Source organism: Crinia signifera, chromosome 9 (assembly GCF_055691185.1).
Source record: "Crinia signifera chromosome 9, ASM5569118v1, whole genome shotgun sequence".
Lineage (NCBI taxonomy): Eukaryota > Metazoa > Chordata > Amphibia > Anura > Myobatrachidae > Crinia > Crinia signifera.
This window is the reverse complement of record NC_139225.1, coordinates 115,773,266-115,792,875: the sequence shown is the minus strand read 5'-3', so window position 1 is coordinate 115,792,875 and position 19,610 is coordinate 115,773,266. Positions and strand designations below refer to the sequence as shown.

Sequence of the window (19,610 nt, the reverse complement as noted above, 5' to 3'; positions counted from 1 at the left end):
TTGGAGGAAATTGACCTGAAATATTTAACTTGGAAGACAGTGGTCTTACTAGCCCTAGCTTCGGCTAGGAGGGTCTCGGAGCTAGGGGCATTGACTTGCAAGAGTCCTTATTTGATATTCTTTGAGGACAGGGCAGAATTACGCACTAACCCGCGTTTTCTACCCAAAGTGGTGTCTGCGTTCCATGTGAACCAGCCAATTGTGGTTCCTGCTGGTGGGCCTCATTCTGAGGTGCCAACGTCCTTGGACGTAGTAAGGATTCTCCGTGTCTACATCAGGAGAACAGCAAGGATTCGCAAAACTGATGGACTTTTCGTCCTCTATGACGCCCAAAAGATTGGACGTCCTGCTTCCAAGCAGTCTATTGCACGATGGATATGTGCAACCATTAGACAGGCTTATATGGTAGCAAAGCTGCCTATGCCTGTTGGGGTGAAAGCTCACTCTACTCGTTCTGTGGGGACATCCTGGGCGGCTGCCCGAGGAGTTTCGGCCTTACAATTGTGTAGAGCAGCCACATGGTCTGGCCAACACACTTTTGTCAAATTTTATAAGTTTGATGCTCTGGCCACTGAGGATACTCAGTTTGGGCAAGCGGTGCTGCGGCAATAGGTTCCGCACAATCCCGCCCGTTCTGATATCTTTGGTATATCCCCATCGTTATGAACGACTCCCTGTATCCCATAAGAATGATAGAGAAAATAGGATTTTAATACCTACCGGTAAATCCTTTTCTCGAAGTTCTTATGGGATACAGGGCGCCCGCCTCTGTGCGGAGGTTTGCCTTGCTCACTTGTGAGATATGGACCAATACTGGGTCCTTCTGCTACCCTTCTTGTTCCTGGCGGACATAAGGGTGTAGGTTACCTAGGTAACTTAAACTTACATAGTGTACCTTAAAGGTCCACCAGTGTAAATGGTCACTTAGGTGATAATTTTATACATTGTTCCAGTTGGAACACAGTTCAAAATAGTTGTCATGTTGACATGTTCTTAGGCCCTTAGACTTCCCAGGTTATGGGGTTGCTAATGTGGTCTGTTATGTTGAATGTTGGGTGTGCTGGATGAATCTCACCACGGTAAATATACACATATTCCTCTCATATTGTTCTTCTCCTTCGGCACAGTTCACTTAACTGAAGCTAGAGGGAGGGGAGCAGAGGGGAGGAGCCAGTACACCCTGTATAAATTTTTATATGTGCCTGTCTCCTTCGGATAAGCTCTTTTTCCCCATCGTTATGAACGACTCCCGGTATCCCATAAGAACTTCGAGAAAAGGATTTACCGGTAGGTATTAAAATCCTATTTTTGTGACACATATTCAAATGTCAGTATGTAAAATGTCTAGATTATCAGGTGGAATACATTAGCAGAAGGCATTATTGATGAAGATCTATTTTCCTTCTAGTTTCCTGAAGGATTTGCGTATCATTTTTGAGTTATATTATTTTGTTTTGTCGTTTTACTTTTCTTCCTGCTGTTCATTGCATTGTTTTCATGCTGCTGTTCTGTGAGATCATGTTTGTTTTACACTTGGGTCTGAACTACTAGTTACCTGTGTTTTGGACACAAATCATTTTGGGGCCATTTGATTTCTCTTGCAGGAGAAGGCAAGGATGGTGGAACCTTTGGACTATGAAACAGTGATTTCCCAGAGAAAGGCTCAGATCTTCAGTGATCCCCATCGAGATATGTTGATGTTCCCAATGGAAGATGTGTTTGTGAGTCTAATACATGTGCATTCATTTTTGTTGTACTGTTGTTGGGTTCACACTGGCTGATTCCTGATACCTATATCGTCAGTGCTGCCAGATATCAATATTGTGCATAGACACCGATAGAGATAATTCGTGATATCGATCAGTGACCTCAAATGATGCAATCACTCTAGGCACGCCCCCAAACAGGTCAGCAAGTATGGTCTACTGTAAACGGCATTGCCACTGAGAACTCATCATTTTATCATTTTGTGCCTAGATTTCCACAGTAGATCGTCAGCACAGGACTGTAAAATCTTCAGTACCGGAAGATGCAGAAAACAAAGCCAAGAGTCTTTTCGTGAACGAGGTATGTAGTAGACAGACGTTTCTTTAAGATCAATACATTGACATTCACTTCAGGGCTTTTAGTAAGAGCAGAACAAGAGTGATACATTAATATTATAGTAGAGTATCTAAAATACAGTCCAGATTTTAGGCAGTGTTATACCACCGATGACTCTTCAGCTGTTGCAGAGCTTCAAGTCCCTGCATGTTAGACAAATATGAACCCCTTAATCAACAATCCAGGATCATTAGCTCTACCCAGTAACCTGGGACAGTGTATATAAACAAGTGTATATACATAGTTTATTTAAAAATAATTCCACTGTTCCTCTAGTCCAGTGGTTCTCAAACGCGGTCCTCAGGACCCCACACAGTTCATGCGACAGGTGCACTCATTACTGACTGACACATTTTAAAAGTTCCACAGATGGAGCTAATTATTTCACTTGTTTCTGTGTGGAGACCTGCAAAACATGCACTGTGTGGGGTCCTGAGGACCGACTTTGAGAACCTGTGCTCTAGCCATATTAAATTCAATTATTTAAGATACTAATAGAACAGAGCTATATTGTCTTTGGTCTTAAAGCTAACATTATAGAAGAAGTTAACAATAATCAATCTATATAAAGATATACATGTTTAGGAAATTAAATCAAGCCTTTTCTATTTGCCTTAAATGACTGAAAATTAGATTAGTGCCTCACAAAATAATTTAATCGGGATACTGACTACAAACCAAACTTAAACAGTAATGACAGTAGATTTAATCATAAAAGATTAAGTAGTAACAGTAGTTCCCAGAATAGAAATAATACTGTAAGTTACACAGTTCTCACTTCAAACATCCACATGGCACTTTGATAAAAACCATGTCATTCTGAAGGGTATAGAATGTGTAAACTGCATCACATTGGGGTGATTAACCGTTTTAGTGCCAAGTGAATTTGTGAAAATGGGTGTAAAAATTGTCAAGAAAACATTTTTATTTTTCATAATGAGCTGTAATGTCTACCTTATATAGGAAATATCAACATTTTTCTTTTACAAATGATTCATTTTAATTTATATAACAAATGTGAGCGACGCTGGCATTTTAGGGGATAATTTGCACATCTCTTACAGATATGTTGGCACTCAAAGGGTTAATCTTGCAGTAAGAAATTGATGACTACTTATAAACCAAAAATGAGTTCCCTTTTATTGAATTACTGTCTCCAAAAACAAATGTAGAGATCTGATTTGTCTTAATTTTAAAACAAAAAAGAGGTCAAGAACAAAAAAAGAATGCAGAGGAGGTACAAAAATGCTATATGACAATAAACAGATGGGTCCTCATACATCATTTTTACTAAAAAAAGGCATCTTAAGGCCCATACACACTGGGCGACTTTGAGCTAAAAGCATCTCAGTTTACTCGTCTGAGCTACTTTTAAAAGCCACCCAGTGTGTACAAGGCAGCGATGAGCAGTGATGCGTGCTCCCGCATCATAGCTGGCCTGGCCGCTCATCTGCTGGCATTACCAGCATGGGCGTGGGAGTGAATGGCTTTCCATAACATCCTGCTATGGAAAGTCGTCCACCCCAGGGAAAATCGCTAAAACTGACAAAAACTGCTCAGTGTGTATGCACTGATTGTTTTCCAGCCCATTGATTTCCCCCATCATTTGTCAGCATACATGCTCTAGTGTTCACTCTAGGTTTTTTGCAGGCCGGGGGGCGAACAGGGCCCGCCGACGCCACAGCTGTTGGTGGTCCCGGGCCGCCGACGTCACAAAAAGGGCGTGCCCGGGCTGCGATGTCATTAAAGGGGGCGGGGCCCGGCCACCGAAGTCGCTGTGCTGCCGGGGAAGCGCCGGGCATCGCCGTCTAGGGCTTCCCCGTGCGGAGTGTCGGGGCAGACACCAAGGTGTTTTATCGGGGTGCTGCTAGAGGGGCAGGGCGCATTTTGCCCTTTAAAAATTGGGCAGGGTGCATCGCCCCGCTAAAACAGCCTAGAGGGAACACTATGCTGGGCAAAAATGCCCAATGTGTATGGCCCTTAAAGCACAACGCAATGAGACTAGTACGTAAAAGCAGACAGTGCCTGATAATTTGATACATGACATCGATTGCAAAAGATTGCAAAAGCAAACTCATTCTCTAATGGACAAAACCATGTGTACTGCAGGTGGTGGGGCTGATATCACATGTGCAGAGAGAGTTAGATTTGGGAGGGGTGTGTTCAAACTAAAATCTAAATTGCAGTGTAAGAATAATGCAGCCAGTATTTACCGAACACAGAAAGAAAATAACTCAACCAAATCTAACTCTCTATGCACATTACAGTTGCACGTTACGGCTATGCACGTTACGGTTGCAGTGTAGCATACAGTAGTTTTGCCCATTAGAGAGAGATTTTGCTTTAGCGAGCCAACCTGAATTAGGCCGTGAGACTGCATACAGAGCAGAACAGAGCTAAATTATGGTTATGTATAGGAGCACTTGAAATTGATGTGTATGCGTGAAGTAAATAAGGAAGCGGTGAATATTAAATAAACATATTAAAATTAATTTAGTAAAACAAATGCTGAAGCAGGTGCTCGTAGACTACTAGACGAGATGTTTTACATCTCTTTTGAGATTTTTTAATTATTGATGCGAGTGCCGAGAATTGCGTGTCGGGCTGACCGGTCCAAGTGCAGTATGGAGGCTATTCACTACTTCCTTATTTACGTCACACATACAGATGGAGCCACTCTCATCATTTCCACCAGCGCAGCCATGACGACCGTTTTGGAGTACCACTTTTGTAGTGCTAGCATCCGCGCCGAGGTGCGTGGATGCACCCCATACAATATCCATATACAGATAGAACCATGTAATTTGGGATGTGCTTACGTGTGAGACGCTCGTGTGCCTCATTCCCATGAACATTGCTGCTGCTCCAGCTGTACTGTGCAATACAAGCTCGGGCAAATGGGCCGTGTAGTGTCCCGGTCCCCTACGCAAATAATAACTCCGGCCTGCAGTTCCTGTAGCCGGCGAATGGCATTACGGCTCGATCTGAATTGGATCACTCTTTACATAGACCTATGAGCAGTGGCTGCTGTCACCAGGTGGCGTAGGCTGCTGGATAACTGGCCGCTCTTCAAGCTGTAAACCTGTGTTCGACTTTTAGTGTCATTTTTTTTAATTGAAACCCCTTTTTTGTGCGACTCCATGCGCACAAACCACAGAGCATGCCGTGTAATGTTTAGTACTACATGTACGTTTTACTCATGGTGACTCTGTTACCTTCTCCCAGCCAGATCGACTGAATGCTGCATCATCCTCTTCCGTTGCATTCACACCAACCTCCTTCTCTGTGAAAAGTGTCCCTGGGAAGGGGGAAGGGAGGCAGGGGAGTGGGCTGAATACTGTGAACACTGATCTACAATGGACGCTGGAGCGTCTCATTTTTTGGCGAAAGGCGCTAAGGCTGCATCTATTTCAAGCGCTCCTATACATAACCACATATTGACCATAGTAATAAGGATCTGCTCACCCAATAATGCAGGGACACATAGCAATTTGCACATTGCAGTTCGACTAAGATGCATTTTCATGAAAAAAAAAGCAAAAAGTAGAAGAGAATATTCCCACATAACCTGGCGCGCCTAGAGGGGATATTTTGCGTGACTGCAGCAAAGATGTATGAGGACGAATGTGTTACTGTGTCCATACACTTATACGATCTGGCCACTTTTCACCCGATTCCGACGCATTGGGACGAGATATCGGGTAAAAGTGTCAAATTGTATGTGCCCAACCTCCGATTCCGATCTGATGTGTTGCCCGTCAGCATTGCATTGGAGCCGGAGATCGTAAGGGCTGCACTAAGGATTTATCTGATCCTGTTGGGATTACATATGGTGCATCATGAACATCGTATGCGATCCTGCTCCCCAGGTATCTGGCGGCTCCCTGGCTGGCATTTCGTGGGGTATCGCATGTGAGGGAGGGCTGCGATGCCTCACATAAATGTAGGGCACATTTACACTATTGGCACATAGAAGTATCATGAGTAAATGTAATCTTTTTATTGATTTATATAATGCTCGGAAATTAGCCTGGATGAAATTGTTTCCATCCCACTGAATATTAAACATTTACATATTAATCACAAGACAAAGCAGTAATTGTCCAGGGCGTTTACATATTTTTTTTTTAAATAAATGTATAGCAATTTCAGGCAAATTGTGGGGGTTATTCAGAGCTGATCGCGGTTGTGTGAATGTGCAAGCCGTTCTATTATCGAACAACTGCACATGCGTATGGATCATAAATAGCAACAAAAATCTGTGATTTCTTTTTTGCCAATCCCCTCGCAACCTCACTTACAGGAAGATGGTATTTGGGGGTGTTAAGCGAATGTTTTCTGGTAGTGTCAGTAAAAAGGCAGATGTGGCCAGGTATTTTTAGGGAGAGTGTGACGTTCGCTCTTTGTCAAACAGTTGCAAAAGGGTCAGACTTATGCACACTTGTGATTGAGTTGCGAATCGATTTTGATTGGCAATCAAAACGCATTAGATTTGGACTATATAGTATAGATCTGTACTACATAGTCTTGCTTTCACAGTCTATTTTTCTATTTAATTTCTAAGCCGCGGGGCCGCGCTCTCGGATTGAATCGACCTCAAATGCATCTGAAACCGTTCAATGTCCATTAGATTTTGATTCGATTCTGCTTAGATAAGCAAAATCGAGTAAAAAATTAGACCAAATCGAACCATGTGTACGGGGCAATAGACTTGCGCAGGGCGTGATTTCACTCTCTGGGTGGCGGCTATCTGATCGCAAATTTGCACAGCAGTGATCAGGTCTGAATCAGGCCCAATGTGGGATACAGTAGTTTTTAAATTTCCTGTATATCAGTATAAATAAAAAAAAAACATCCTAAATCATAGGGAAAGACGAGCTTTAAGCGAGTTTTCTAACAATAAGGGGTAAATAAGAAGGGAGTTCTACTGAAGATGGGTTGTTGCCCATTGCAACCAATCAGAAGCTACTCCTTTCTATAGCTCCTTCTAGAAGATAATAGTCTCATCTTCATTCCAACTCCCGTTTTAGTAAATAAACCGCTAAAAATCTCATTTTGAAACATGATGAAGAGATTTTGATTTTAACACTTACTACTTCTATTAAGAATTTTTCCGCAAAGGTACTGTATACACATTTTTTCCTATGCGTGGTTCAATTTTTTTGTTTTTACAAGTGTTCGTGAGAATTGGTCACATCTGTGCTTTTGGGTCTATGTTAAATTATATTCCAAGATGTTCAGGAATCCAGCATTTTTTTTTATAATAACTGTATACATCTATATTTTAGTGCATAAAGTACTACAGCTCAGACTGGAAAGTGGTGAACTATAAATATGAAGAATATTCTGGGGACTTTAGAGCTTTGCCTTGGTAAGTCTGATGTAATTAACACAAAAAATTGCAATCCGGGTTTCCGACTGTGGAACCCGGGCTGCTTTCTGATCTGACACTGACTCGACAGTCGGAATTGAATGAATGTACCGACTGTCAAGTCTCAGAAAGTTGGAAACGGACGTGGATTTTCAGAAAACGGATGTGAATTCAACAACCAGCTGCCGTTGTCCGACAAAACAGATCCGATTTAGAAAAAGTTGGATCTGACACCCTTCAATGCTGTAGTTAATGGCAGCATGGAATTGGTGAGTACCGATATTTACCCTTTTGGGAAATATCGTCAAAGATTGAATAGCCCCCTTAAAATCTCCTATAGAATTGGGTAAATCTTTGAAATATGCAAATGTTCAGATATCATGGTTAAAAATGTTGTCTATCTCACACAAAGCACTTTTGTTCTTATATGCTATGTGCCTGTTATACTGCACACCCTTCTGCTTATTTACCCTGATCATCACTAGGGGTGTGATGTACTAAGAATCGCATTCATGATGCTCTTATCGGTCACATAGAAATGCAGTTAAATTGCAAAGAACAGCTCCCCTGATAAGAATAGAATAGAATCAACTTGATTGGCCATGTATGCTTGCGCACACTAGGAATTTTTTGTGGATTTACAGTGCAGCATCAAGCAGGGATGAAGGGGTGGGGGAGGCATTACATACATTACATTAAGACATTACATGCGGGGAACACATGCCTGCCGAGCTGCACAGCGCCTAGGCAGCCATCAGCGGCGCCACTGGTCAATGCAGCAGCCCGGTAGGTAACATTAAGCAGAGACAGTACAGTTATCACACAGGGAACACATACCCACCGAGCTGAACAGTGCCTAGGCAGCCATCAGTGGCGCCACTGGTCACTGCAGCAGCCAGGTAGGTAACAATAAAAGCAGGGACAATACAGTTATCATTCAGGAAACACATACCCGACGAGCTGCACAGCGCTTAGGCAGCCATCCATGGCGCCACTGGTCAATGCAGCAGCCCGCTAGGTGACAATATAAGCAGGGACAGTATAGTGGCACACAGAGAACATATACCCGCCAAGCTGCACAGCACCTAGGCTGACATCAGCGGCGCCACTGCTCGTTGCAGCAGCCAGGTAGGTAACAATATAAGCAGACAGTACAGTTATAACACAGTTATCACACAGGAGACACGGAGTTAAATATGGCTGAGTTCACAGTTCCTAGGCAGCCATTTGTGGTGCCATCTTCCTGTAGGAGAACCAGCGTGGAGAGCCGGAATGGGCGGTGGTGGTGGTGGGGGGGGCTGGTGGGGGGGGGGGGGGGGGGCTAGGGGTGAGGCCTGGGGCTGGAGTTGGGCCCTCCCTGGGCTGAGTTCCACGCCGTTGCCCCCGATAGTCTAATGTTACCTCCCGCAATCTGCTAATGTTGGGGGACAGTGGCTGGGGCCTGCAGGCCGGATCTCCTTCACTGTCTCGGCCGGGGGCCGCTGATGGGGTCGCCGCCTCTGGAGGTCATGCCAGGTGCTGAGCTGTGCGCCTGTGGCCGGGTCCTGTGTTGCGTCCTGAGCCTCTGGTGGTCATGCCGGAGGCCAAGCTGTGTGCCTGCGGTCAGGTCACGTGCCGTGTCCTGTTTCATCTTCCCCGTGCACCTCTTTAGTGGTCAGGCCGTGGTGGTGCACCCGTCCCATCCGGGGGGCAGGGGGTGGTCATCGTGTCCTGTGCTGGCCCCAACCGGAAGCACAATCTCTGTCCTTTGTGAAAGAAGGACTCACAGGTTTAGGATGCCCATGTCCAGTCATGCGGCCATTGCTGGGGGTGCTGGAAGGAAACCGATTGGATCCCTCTCAGTGGAAAATCCAAGAAGCCAATAGGTGTCTATTGGGTACATATGAAATGTGGCTTAAACTCAGAAACGGTACTTTCTAATTTTGGCCTTCATTTTTGGCATTTAGTACATTCCGCTCTAGAAGTGACTTATTTGGCATATTTTTGGAAATATTCAGCTGCTGTAAATAATTAGTAAGGAGATTTCCTAATAATGTAGTTTAGGTTTTTAGTGACTTTGATAAATATACACACATTTTCATATTCATAGTAAATCATTTCGGCCAGAGAAAACTCCCAGCCATCTATTTGAGATAGATGAGGACTTCGACAAAGATGAGGTAAGACATGGCTTAAGTTTTATATTCCACTGTGCATTGTACAAATTATTTCCTGTGAAGGAAGTTGAGTGTAAGGCTCATCAGTAGTAGTGTTAAGCTGGCCATACAATGCAGGTCGTATGAGCGATCGTATGTGATATAAAACACATACCATTTGCTTATGACCATAAGCAAAGCCGACCGATCATACTCGCAGAGCAAATGACCAGTGGATCGAACTTTCCACCCTTGGGACCAAGTATCGCACCAATATACCCGACGATGTGCACAAAATCGATTGTGCATTCGTACACGATATCGTTCTAGTGTATGGCCAGCTTTATAAAATGCATACAGGGCTTAACTGATTCCTAGCAGCGCTTCCTATACTTATTTAAGAGGGGCTCACACTCTAGTTACCCAGAAATACATAGCATATTTTACAGCAGTATTCAGTACTCTCAATGGCTGTCATTCAGGTGCAGTCAGAGATGCTAAAGCTCAGTATGGTAATGTAGCAGGAGGCATCTTTTACATCAGATGCTTCCTGCTGCAGTAGTGTTGTGACAGAATGCAGCGTAGGATCAGGCACCCGCCATCAGGCTGCTAACTACACCCAGGGTGTCCCCCGTTGCAGAGGCCAGGAATCTCAGTTTTGGACCTATTCCCCCCCCCCCCACTCCCCTGAACCTGTCCTCTGCAAACACCAAGTACAGTAAATATAAACCAGTACTTTGCAGCAATGGGTGTAGGTTCAACTCCACCTCAAGGAGGCCCAATGTGCGTCTTCAGCGAATGCCTTAATACTAACAATGGCAGACAAGCTGGTCTTCAAGCAGTAACTGATTCTTGCAGCTCATGTCAGTAATGAATTTATGTGAAAGGAAACATGAATAAGTACAAGTCATGTATAATTAACACCGACAGTGCATACATTAAGCAGTAAGTAAAGGATTTATTTTCTGTAGCTCTTAGCTTATAATATTGATAATTATATTCATCTGTATTATATTGTAATAAAAGTTACTTATTGTATTCTGTGCACAGGATTCCTCATCAATTTGTTCTCACAAAGGAGGTGTTATAAAACAAAGCTGGCTTTATAAGGCTAATTTTGGAACCACAATTCCTGTCACCATGAAGGTACTGAGATTATTATTATTATTATTGCAGATATAATAGTTATAATATATCATACAAAGCCCATTCCAGTTCACAGCCACAACATGTGGGAACAGATTCCCTTTCATCACACTACTGAGACTGACCTGTGGAAAACAAAACCCTGTTCCTGGAGGGTTATGCAATTAAATATTTTCATGTAAATTATCATTCAGAAATGATTTAATCTGAAAAGTTTAAACTGACAAATCCCCTATGAGTAAGTGTGTGTGTGTGTGTGTATGTCTGTGTGTGGTGTGTGTGTGTATGCGTATGTTTGTGTGTTTGTTTGATTGGGGCTGTTGAACTTTTAAGTCTTCCTTTTGCTCCCTCTGCCTTGATGTAGCATCTCTTTCTCCTCTTTCTATAGATGGACTGAATTTTGATTTATTGAATATATAGATATTTTAAGCACTTAAAATATGTTTAACGTGAAAAGAGGCTAGATGTATGTAAACATATCTGTACATTCCAAACACACATCACCCTGGCTTAACTGCCAAAACTCCAATGGCAACCAAATAAATACCCCCTACTCCCGCAGTCACTACTAACGCACCATCAGCACATGGGCACACACCCCCTGCATTCACTGCCAACACCACATCAGCGCCCAGACACATCATTCTGATACCTTAGAAGAAGCCAGGCAGGCACCTTGTATTCAGGTCCAACACTTAGCAGCACCCAGACACACACTCCTTCTCAAATTAGCTTCCTACAGCCCAACTCAGAGCCCTTAGGTTTTCAGATAGTTCAGATCCCCTCAATCACTTCACCCCACTGAAGCTGACATTTGTAAAGCAGAGGTTATGCTTATTTACACTTTCAGTATTCACACGGACAGCAATACCAAGCTGAAAGTCTGCTGACTTCATATGGCATTTGTTCTCCATTTTGTTATCACTTTTAAAATAGCGCTAATGTGCAGTTGATCCACTGTACCAGCCCCCCCCCCCGCACTATGAGTGCGCCTTGCTACTTCTCAGAGGGCAGCCTTTTCCCTGCCCATGTTATGTACATTGGTGCAGTCTCCTTGCTGGAAATCTTTCCCTAGACTAGGACTGGACTCAGGGGTGGTAGCCCTGGGAGAGGGAGGACCGCAGCATTTGTCCCCTGGGCTCCTGGCTACGTATTGCTCTGGAGCGCATACAGAAAACAAACTGGACCAGTGAAGGAGGTTGGGTTTCCCCTGCAGGGCTGACGTCCAGAGGTGACTGCCTCCATTGCCTCCAGTGTGCCCATTTATTCTGGATCACTTTAGTTGACAAAACCTATTTCATCACATGCAGTTTGTATATAGAACAGCCTATAAATGAGAAATATACCGTATCAGACCTTCTAAGAGGAAGTGTTGCCCGTAGCAACCATTAGATCCCACCTATCATTTATCTAGTACAGTTTATAAAATAATGATGGGAAAGTGATATTTTACTATGGGCAACACTTCCAGTTGTCCTCTATAGAAGTAATTTTCATTTCCTTCCTGTGGTTTCCTACTATGCTTAGCTCATTATCATAGTCTGTTGCTCACTGGAATATCCGGTACTGTGTACTGTACATGGAGTGTAGTGATCAGTCTTTTGGAAAGTAAGAGTATTCGATGATACACACAGTATGCCCCCTACAGTAGACTTCCAGCTGAGTATCCATTAGGCGTCTTGAGGCAGACTGCAATTCAAGGTGCTGACATCAGCCCAAATCTATCTCCAAATCTTCTTACTTCCAGTACCATAATGCAAACAGTTTTGCACAGGACCGGATTGATTAGTTTACAAGTTTTATTAAAGGCTTAGCAAGTTTGCACACTACGGTAAATTACTTAAAAATTTAACTTTGTGTTCCTCACTGTAAATCAGTGCTAATAGCTATCAAGATAAATGAAATACATGTGGCTGTGTAAATTACTGTTAGCTGTAAATGTACAGGACGTGTTCTAAGCTTCTGACAACCTAACATGCAATTTCCCCATTTATATTGACACTTATGGGGCCTACATACGTAGCGATTAAAGGGTATTTTCTAAGCAATCTCACTAGATCTCACTAGATTGCTTAGAAAATTGCTGCTACATCGCTCCGTGTGTAGGGGCATAGCGATAGCGGTGCGCAGTCTGATGTGGAGTTTTATGCAATGCCAATGTGACACGAAAATCCACGAATCTGTTACACTGTGTACAGTTGTAGTTGCAATTACAGTGCATAGTATCAGAAATGTTTTGGAAATGTGGTGGGCGTTCCTGGGTGGTGACTGGGAGGTGACTATTCAGATACGCAAAGATGGTCCCTCTTATGGGAATGGCCTTGAAGTGTCGCTGAGCAGGCTGCGTACACAGACACTTACTATATACAGATCATACTATAGGCCACACTGTGAGGGAACATTCGGCCTTAGGGCTGTTGCACATTTTAATGATGAGACTCATTGTCAGACGCATGCTTGTATGCCAGGGGAATGTCTGATACTAGCATTAGCAGAAAGTCATAGAGGAGACTCCTGCAAGGATGCTATATGTTCACGGCAGCAGAATCAGGCCCTCTGTCCCCAATGAGGCAGCAATTCTCAGTGTACATATTGCTTCACCATAGTGATATATAGAAGAAAGGAAAGTTCCAACTTCCTGTTTCACTTCTCAAAATGTCATCTGTGGATGACTAATCAATCACCCCGTTCAGCAGCATGTGTGTGTGTGTGTGTGTGTGTGTGTATGTATGTATTAAAGGATTCTTTCAGAGAACCTGTGACTTGAGAAAATGCTTCACTCCAATGATATCTATGTTCTCTGAAGTAATGTACTGTGTGACAACATTTCTGAATGTATTTTATTTATCTGATGCTGTGATTCATACATTTTGATTATTGTAAAAATCAAATTGCATAAGGGCGACAAACTATTTCTAATAACAATATATAGGCATTACCTTTACTACAGATAGCATGTAATAAGACTCCTTATTAAGTAAGTTTAAACTTAATTTTTAATTTTACATCTCTGCATATGGGTAAATATACTGTACTAGGTGATTCATCATGCCCTACGCGCACTCTTCACACCGGCGTAATGGGCTCCGTCCCTTAAGTTGTAATGAAGTTGGCCTTGAAGAGAATATATGCGAGTAGAGAGGTGGATGGGTGTGTGTTATAGATAGTGGCGGTGCGTTTCGTTGGGTGAGGGTTAGGTGCAACAGTGTGATGGGTGGTGGAAGGTGCTTGGGGGTCGGGTGTGTGTGGGTTGCGGGGATACAGGAGTTTTTGAGTAGCAGGTGGTGTTGCGTTGGTTGGGTGAGGGTGGTGTGCAAGGGTGGGATAGGTGTGTTAAGGTGGTTGGTTGTGGTGTGGGTGGGATGGGTGCGTGTGTATTGTGGGTGGGGGATGGTTGGGTGCATATGCAGCAGTGCAGACGCTGCAAGTTGAAACGAAGTTGCCCCTGAAGAGAATATTTGTCAGTACAGAGGTGGATGGGGGGGGGGGGGTGTTGTGGTGTTGCAGGTTGGGGTATGTTAGGTGGGTGAGGGTCAGGTGTAAGGTTGGGATGGGTGGTGTAAGGTGCTTGGTTGGGTGTTTGATTGGGGGTTGTGGGGATCGAGGGGTGGGTGATTTGCGGGTGGTGGTGGGATGGGTGGGGGAAGGTGTTTATTGGTGGGGTTTGTGGTGGACAGATGGGTGCGTGTGTACTGCGGGTGGGGAATTGGCGGGTTTACATGCAGCAGTGCAGAGGCGGAAAGGTTCACTGAGGTTGCCCCTGAAAAGATTATATGTCAGTAGAAAGGTGGAAGGGGTGTAGTTGTGAAGGGTGTAGGTGAGTGTTCATTGGTGTTGCAGGTGGGGATGCCTTGGGTGGGTATGGGTCTGATGCAAGGTTGGGATGGGTGGTGGAAGGTGGGGTGGGTGGGGGGTGCGGGGATACAGGGTGTTTGCAGGTGAAGGGTCAGAGGGTGATGTGCCAGCGCTATCCAGGGCAGGAGTGTGTGAGGTTAGCAGTGCTGTGAGTTAACAGCTGGGCAGGAGACCAGTAGCATGTGTGCGCGGCATTAATCAGCGGCTGCGGGGCATGCCATGTGTAGTGGCAGCTCAGGCAGCAGCCAGGGGTGGCAAGAGAAATATTTTTGCTGTGAGCACTGATATTTTGGGTCCCCCACATAATCCCAACCCCCCACAACCATGATCTTCTTGACCTCCTCATTTTACCTATAGTTTCTAGGATCCAGGGCCTCTGTTCAACAGTTGGGGACTTACAAAGTTGACGTCTGTTTTTTGTCCAGACTACATGCAGCAGCCTTTATTCTAGACACCTATAATTCCTCCTAAATCAACTCCTATGTTGCATTCTACTGCAATACAAGTGTTTTGTATTGCAGTAGAATTATGCAAAATGCAGATTCATTTCCAAGGGGGAAATTTACTAAGATGGTAGTCCTATTTCACATGGGATGTTGCTATGTGCAACCAATCAGAATCTACCTCTTATGTTTTTAGCACCTACTAAAGATTATAGATTGCATCTGATTGGTTGCAACATTAGGCCATTATAGGCAGTCAAATGTCACTCTTTGTATTATATTAATAGGTATTCCGAAGACGGTACTTCTATCTGACTCAGCTGCCTGATGGTTCCTATATTCTAAACTCATACAAGGATGAAAAAACTACAAAGGACCTTAAAAACTGTATCTTCCTGGATTCCTGCATTGATGTCATCCAGGTACTGTATATCCAGAGTGGTCACCAGTTCACCCTACATGTGTCACACTGAATGAGATAAATAGGAGGTCATTAGTCACTGTGTCATTTTATGGTGACACTGACTGTTAAGCTTTATCTGTTTAAACAGCTTGGTGCAGCTGCACGTGTCGGATACAGTTATCAGCCAGGAACTGTATACTGTACACTTCATTACTTTATTGTGTCTGGTGAGCGGGGGCCTGGGAATGTATCGGGATCATTGTTGTAGCTACTTTTGCGTCATCAGGGCTTTTTTTGTTCCATTTTAAGATTTTAGATGTTTAATAACAATGAAGAAAAGGAATCATGTTTGTTGTTTAGTGAGTTGAGCATAGGCCCATTTGTGTAGCATAAAATATGTAAATGTGTGCTACAGATGCAAGGCTGTATGGAGCAAAGTCTATATGGAAGTTTCCTCTCACCCGACATCTGAGCGGTTAGGTGGTGGAAAGGGTGAGGCAAGGAAGAGATTGTGGCCATACACTATCTGTGTGCTGTAAGGATGTGCTATTGTGATAGTGACCTAATGGTGCCCATACACATGTGAGATATTGCATGCGATCCATGTGATTTCGATAAATCGCCGCATTGCATATGCGGTCGCATGTGGCTTTTTTTCGGCGGCGGTAGTCAGTAGGGCGGGCGGCAGTGTAGCAGAACTGGCGACAAGAGTTCTGGCTGACGGTGGTAGTCAGAGATGGGCTGGCGGCGGGTGGCAGAATGAAGAAAAAAAAACATTTTAAAAGGCAGGGCGGCACTCTTAATTGAGTGAAAGAGCTCAGCCAATCAGAGGGCTGCCCAGTGTTTAAAAATTTTATTTTCAATTTCTGTTACCAGCTCTGCTGACTACCCTCACCTGCCAGCCCTCCTACTGTCCGCCACCAGCTTTGCTACACTGCCATCCTCCTGCTGCCTGCTCTGCTACGCCACCGCCCGCCAGCCCTCTTTCAGCACCCAATATGTCATCGCAGGTGGCATGCGACATCAGGTGCTGGGAAAAAAAACCCACTTCAGATGCGATGGGAAATTGTATAGCGATATGATCGCACAAGTGTATGGGCACCATAAGGCATACTGGCACAGATGATACACATGTCAGCATTTTTATAAGACAATACCTTGTACCTGGAATTTTATTAAAGGGCTTCAGTTTCAGTTTTAGTCTCAGGAGCTTTAATGTAAAGGCACCTTCTGTCGCATACACTGGGAAACCCATACGTTTAGCATTTTACACATAAATATTGGCATGTGGTAACCCTATGTATACTGTGGGTCTGGTATAACTGTCAGACAATGTCTTGTCCAACGGTCATTAGGTTGATATGTGCAAGGTCAACACACACGAGCAAAAAGGTCGATTACGTATAAAGATGCTGCCAAGTTTTTTTGGGGGGTTTCAATTTTGACACCTGGGCACGTGGACCCCACCTAGTGTACCGTGTCCACTGGCATCGCTCACCATACTAGAGTACAAAAAATGTAAACAATCCCAATGACCATTTCATGTGCTAGCCTTTTCCAAGGCCAGTATTCAATGAGAAAAATTTGCCGTGTTTTATGGCGAGTTTGTGCTGTTTTCACGTTGGAAAGAGCATTTTGCTCTCCAAAAGTGAACCACCCTATTCAATGTGATATGTTCGCCGTCTTTTTAAGTGATTTTCGCCGTGTCTCTCCGTGTAGCAATTCTCCATCTTTTCATGGAGAACTGGAATGTGAACTTTTAAACTAAAAGGTTTTTTTTTTTTAATTTTGGTGTAAAAAAATCAGGATTTTTTTTCTGTGAAGGGGCATGTTATTTTTATTCATGTGCTTATAGCACATGAATATATATTTAATAAAAAAAAATATTTTTTAAATTTTTTTTTTTTTTTACACAGAGCAGCCAGCAGGGGGCCGGAGCTCTCGAGCCGCTCATTAGATATTCATATATTCACTGCATCCGATCATTACATATGCACGATCGGGTGCAGTGAATACTGGGTCCCCCGATGGCTATAGGGGGGGGCAGCTTGTGCTGCCTGGGTCCCGGGGAGCCCACCTCCCCTCCACATATGTTCTGGGGCAGCCAGGGAGACTTTAATCTCCCTGGCTGCCACCGTCCCCCGGCTCCCTGCCAGCTCCCTGCCGCGGACGCTCGTCCGCTGCAGGGGTTAAGACTCGCCTCGAGTGGCGGCGAGTCTTAACCACATTGAATAGTGGGAGCAGGAGTGGCAGCGAGCCCTCCGGAACAAGGGGTGGTGCATGGCGAGAGAAAAAATCTCTCGCCATGCACAGAGAATTTTTTTCATTGAATACTGCCCCAAGTTGTAATTTTGCTTGTGTCGACCTTTTCTCTATGTCGACCTATTGACTGTCGACCCAGACATTGTCTGATTCGGGAGAGGCTGTTCTATTGAATAGCTTTAGATGTAAAACCTGGAGCTTTTCCCCGCTTGGCAAAACTCATGGCTACTTGGCTTCCTCAATCAATTTGATATTTTAACCCCTTCCCGACATTTGACGTACATTTACGTCATGGCCGGGATGTACTTCCCGACACATGGCGTAAATGTACGTCATGGCTTTAAACTGTCACCGCGTCTATAGACGCGGTGACAGTTTAAACATGTCTGCTGTCCCTGACAGCAGACATGTCCCTGCATGCCTGTCGGCGATCGCTGTGATTGGCTGTTCAGTGTGAACAGCCAATTACAGCGTTTTCTGTGTCACCGGCGAATAACGTTCGCCGGTGACACAGGGATCGGTGGTGATTGGTGCTGTAAAGTACAGCACCAATCACCACGGGGTGTAAGGGTGACACTGGTGTCACCCCACCTCACCCCACCCGCCCCCAAAGGCCGTGATTGGTTCGTCGGACCGACGAACCAATCACAGCCATGGAGGGTGATTTAAACTAACGGTGACTGCACTGCAGACGCCATTCCGGTCTGGAATTGCGTGCAGTGCGGTCACCGTGCCTATCTGCCGCGATATACTGACCTGATCCTTGCAAACACTTACCTGATCACTGCTTGTAGCGTTCCTGGATCTTGTTACTTCTTGTGACTTCCTGTGTTGTGCTGTGCTGTGTTGTGCTGCTGCAGTGTGTTCGAGTTATAGATAGAGAGAGAGAGATAGAGAGAGATAGAGAGGGCTAGTGACAGAGAGTGCTATATTTTGTGCTGCTGCAGTGTGATAGAGTTATAGATAGAGAGATAGAGAGAGATAGAGAGAGATAGAGAGATAGTGACAGATTGTGCTATATATTTTTTATATATATACAGCTGTACTGCGTGTGCAACTGACTGCTGCCCCCCCCCCTTTTGTGCTGATCAGTATAAATTAACTGATCAGCAACTTTTTGGGGGCGCAGGTTTTTTTTTTATATATATACCTGTCAGTGCTGCTGCTGCAGTGTCATAGAGTGATAGATAGTGAGAGATAGAGAGATAGAGAGAGATAGTGATAGAAAGTGCTATATTTTGTGTCTGCAGCCCCCCTTTTGTGCACCCCCAGCAACTTTTTGGGGGTGCAGGGGTTATTTTTTATATATATAACTGTCAGTGCTGCTGCTGCAGTGTCATAGAGTGATAGATAGTGATAGATAGTGATAGATAGTGATAGATAGTGAGAGATAGAGAGAGATAGAGAGAGATAGAGAGAGATAGTGACAGAGAGTGATAGAGAGTGCTATATTTTGTGTCTGCTGCCCCCCCCCTTTTGTGCTGATCACTATATCTGAGGTGATCAGCAACTTTTTGGGGGTGCAGAGGTTTTTTTTTTATATATACCTGCCAGTTGCACTGTCAGTTGCACCAAAGGTTGTGCACCTGCTTCCCCTCACTGGTAATCAGTGTCGCATCACTGATCACCTTTTTTTTTTTTTTTGAGGGTGCTGTGGGGTCTTTTTTTAATTTTTTTTGATCAAATTTTTTTGATCAAATTCCTGTTGCCTTTGAGCGCTGTTCAGTGACGGACGTTACTGACCAACATCTGTGCTCAATTTTTGGCGCAGGACCTTTTTTTTTTTTTTTCTGCACTACATACACACTACACACTACATACTACATTGAAATAAAGTTTGTACCCCTCCTACACTATACACGTGTTGAAACATTTCACTACCAGAAACACAA

General features: G+C 44.2%; 1 protein-coding gene across 3 annotated transcripts in view; it reads left to right on the top strand.

Annotated features, from left to right (window-relative positions):
• DOCK11 (dedicator of cytokinesis 11) overlaps positions 1-19,610 on the top strand; it is a 249,713-nt gene that overhangs the window by 30,673 nt on the left and 199,430 nt on the right. For all 3 annotated transcript variants that reach the window (XR_014460735.1, XM_083159557.1, XM_083159556.1), the window contains exons 2-7: positions 1,605-1,721; positions 1,978-2,067; positions 7,392-7,474; positions 9,564-9,633; positions 10,660-10,755; positions 15,341-15,475. Coding sequence is in view for 2 of the 3 variants with exons in the window: in XM_083159557.1 (XP_083015683.1) it covers positions 1,605-1,721; positions 1,978-2,067; positions 7,392-7,474; positions 9,564-9,633; positions 10,660-10,755; positions 15,341-15,475 (591 nt within the window). In the remaining variant the exon portion in view is untranslated. The remainder of the gene's footprint in view (positions 1-1,604; positions 1,722-1,977; positions 2,068-7,391; positions 7,475-9,563; positions 9,634-10,659; positions 10,756-15,340; positions 15,476-19,610) is intronic.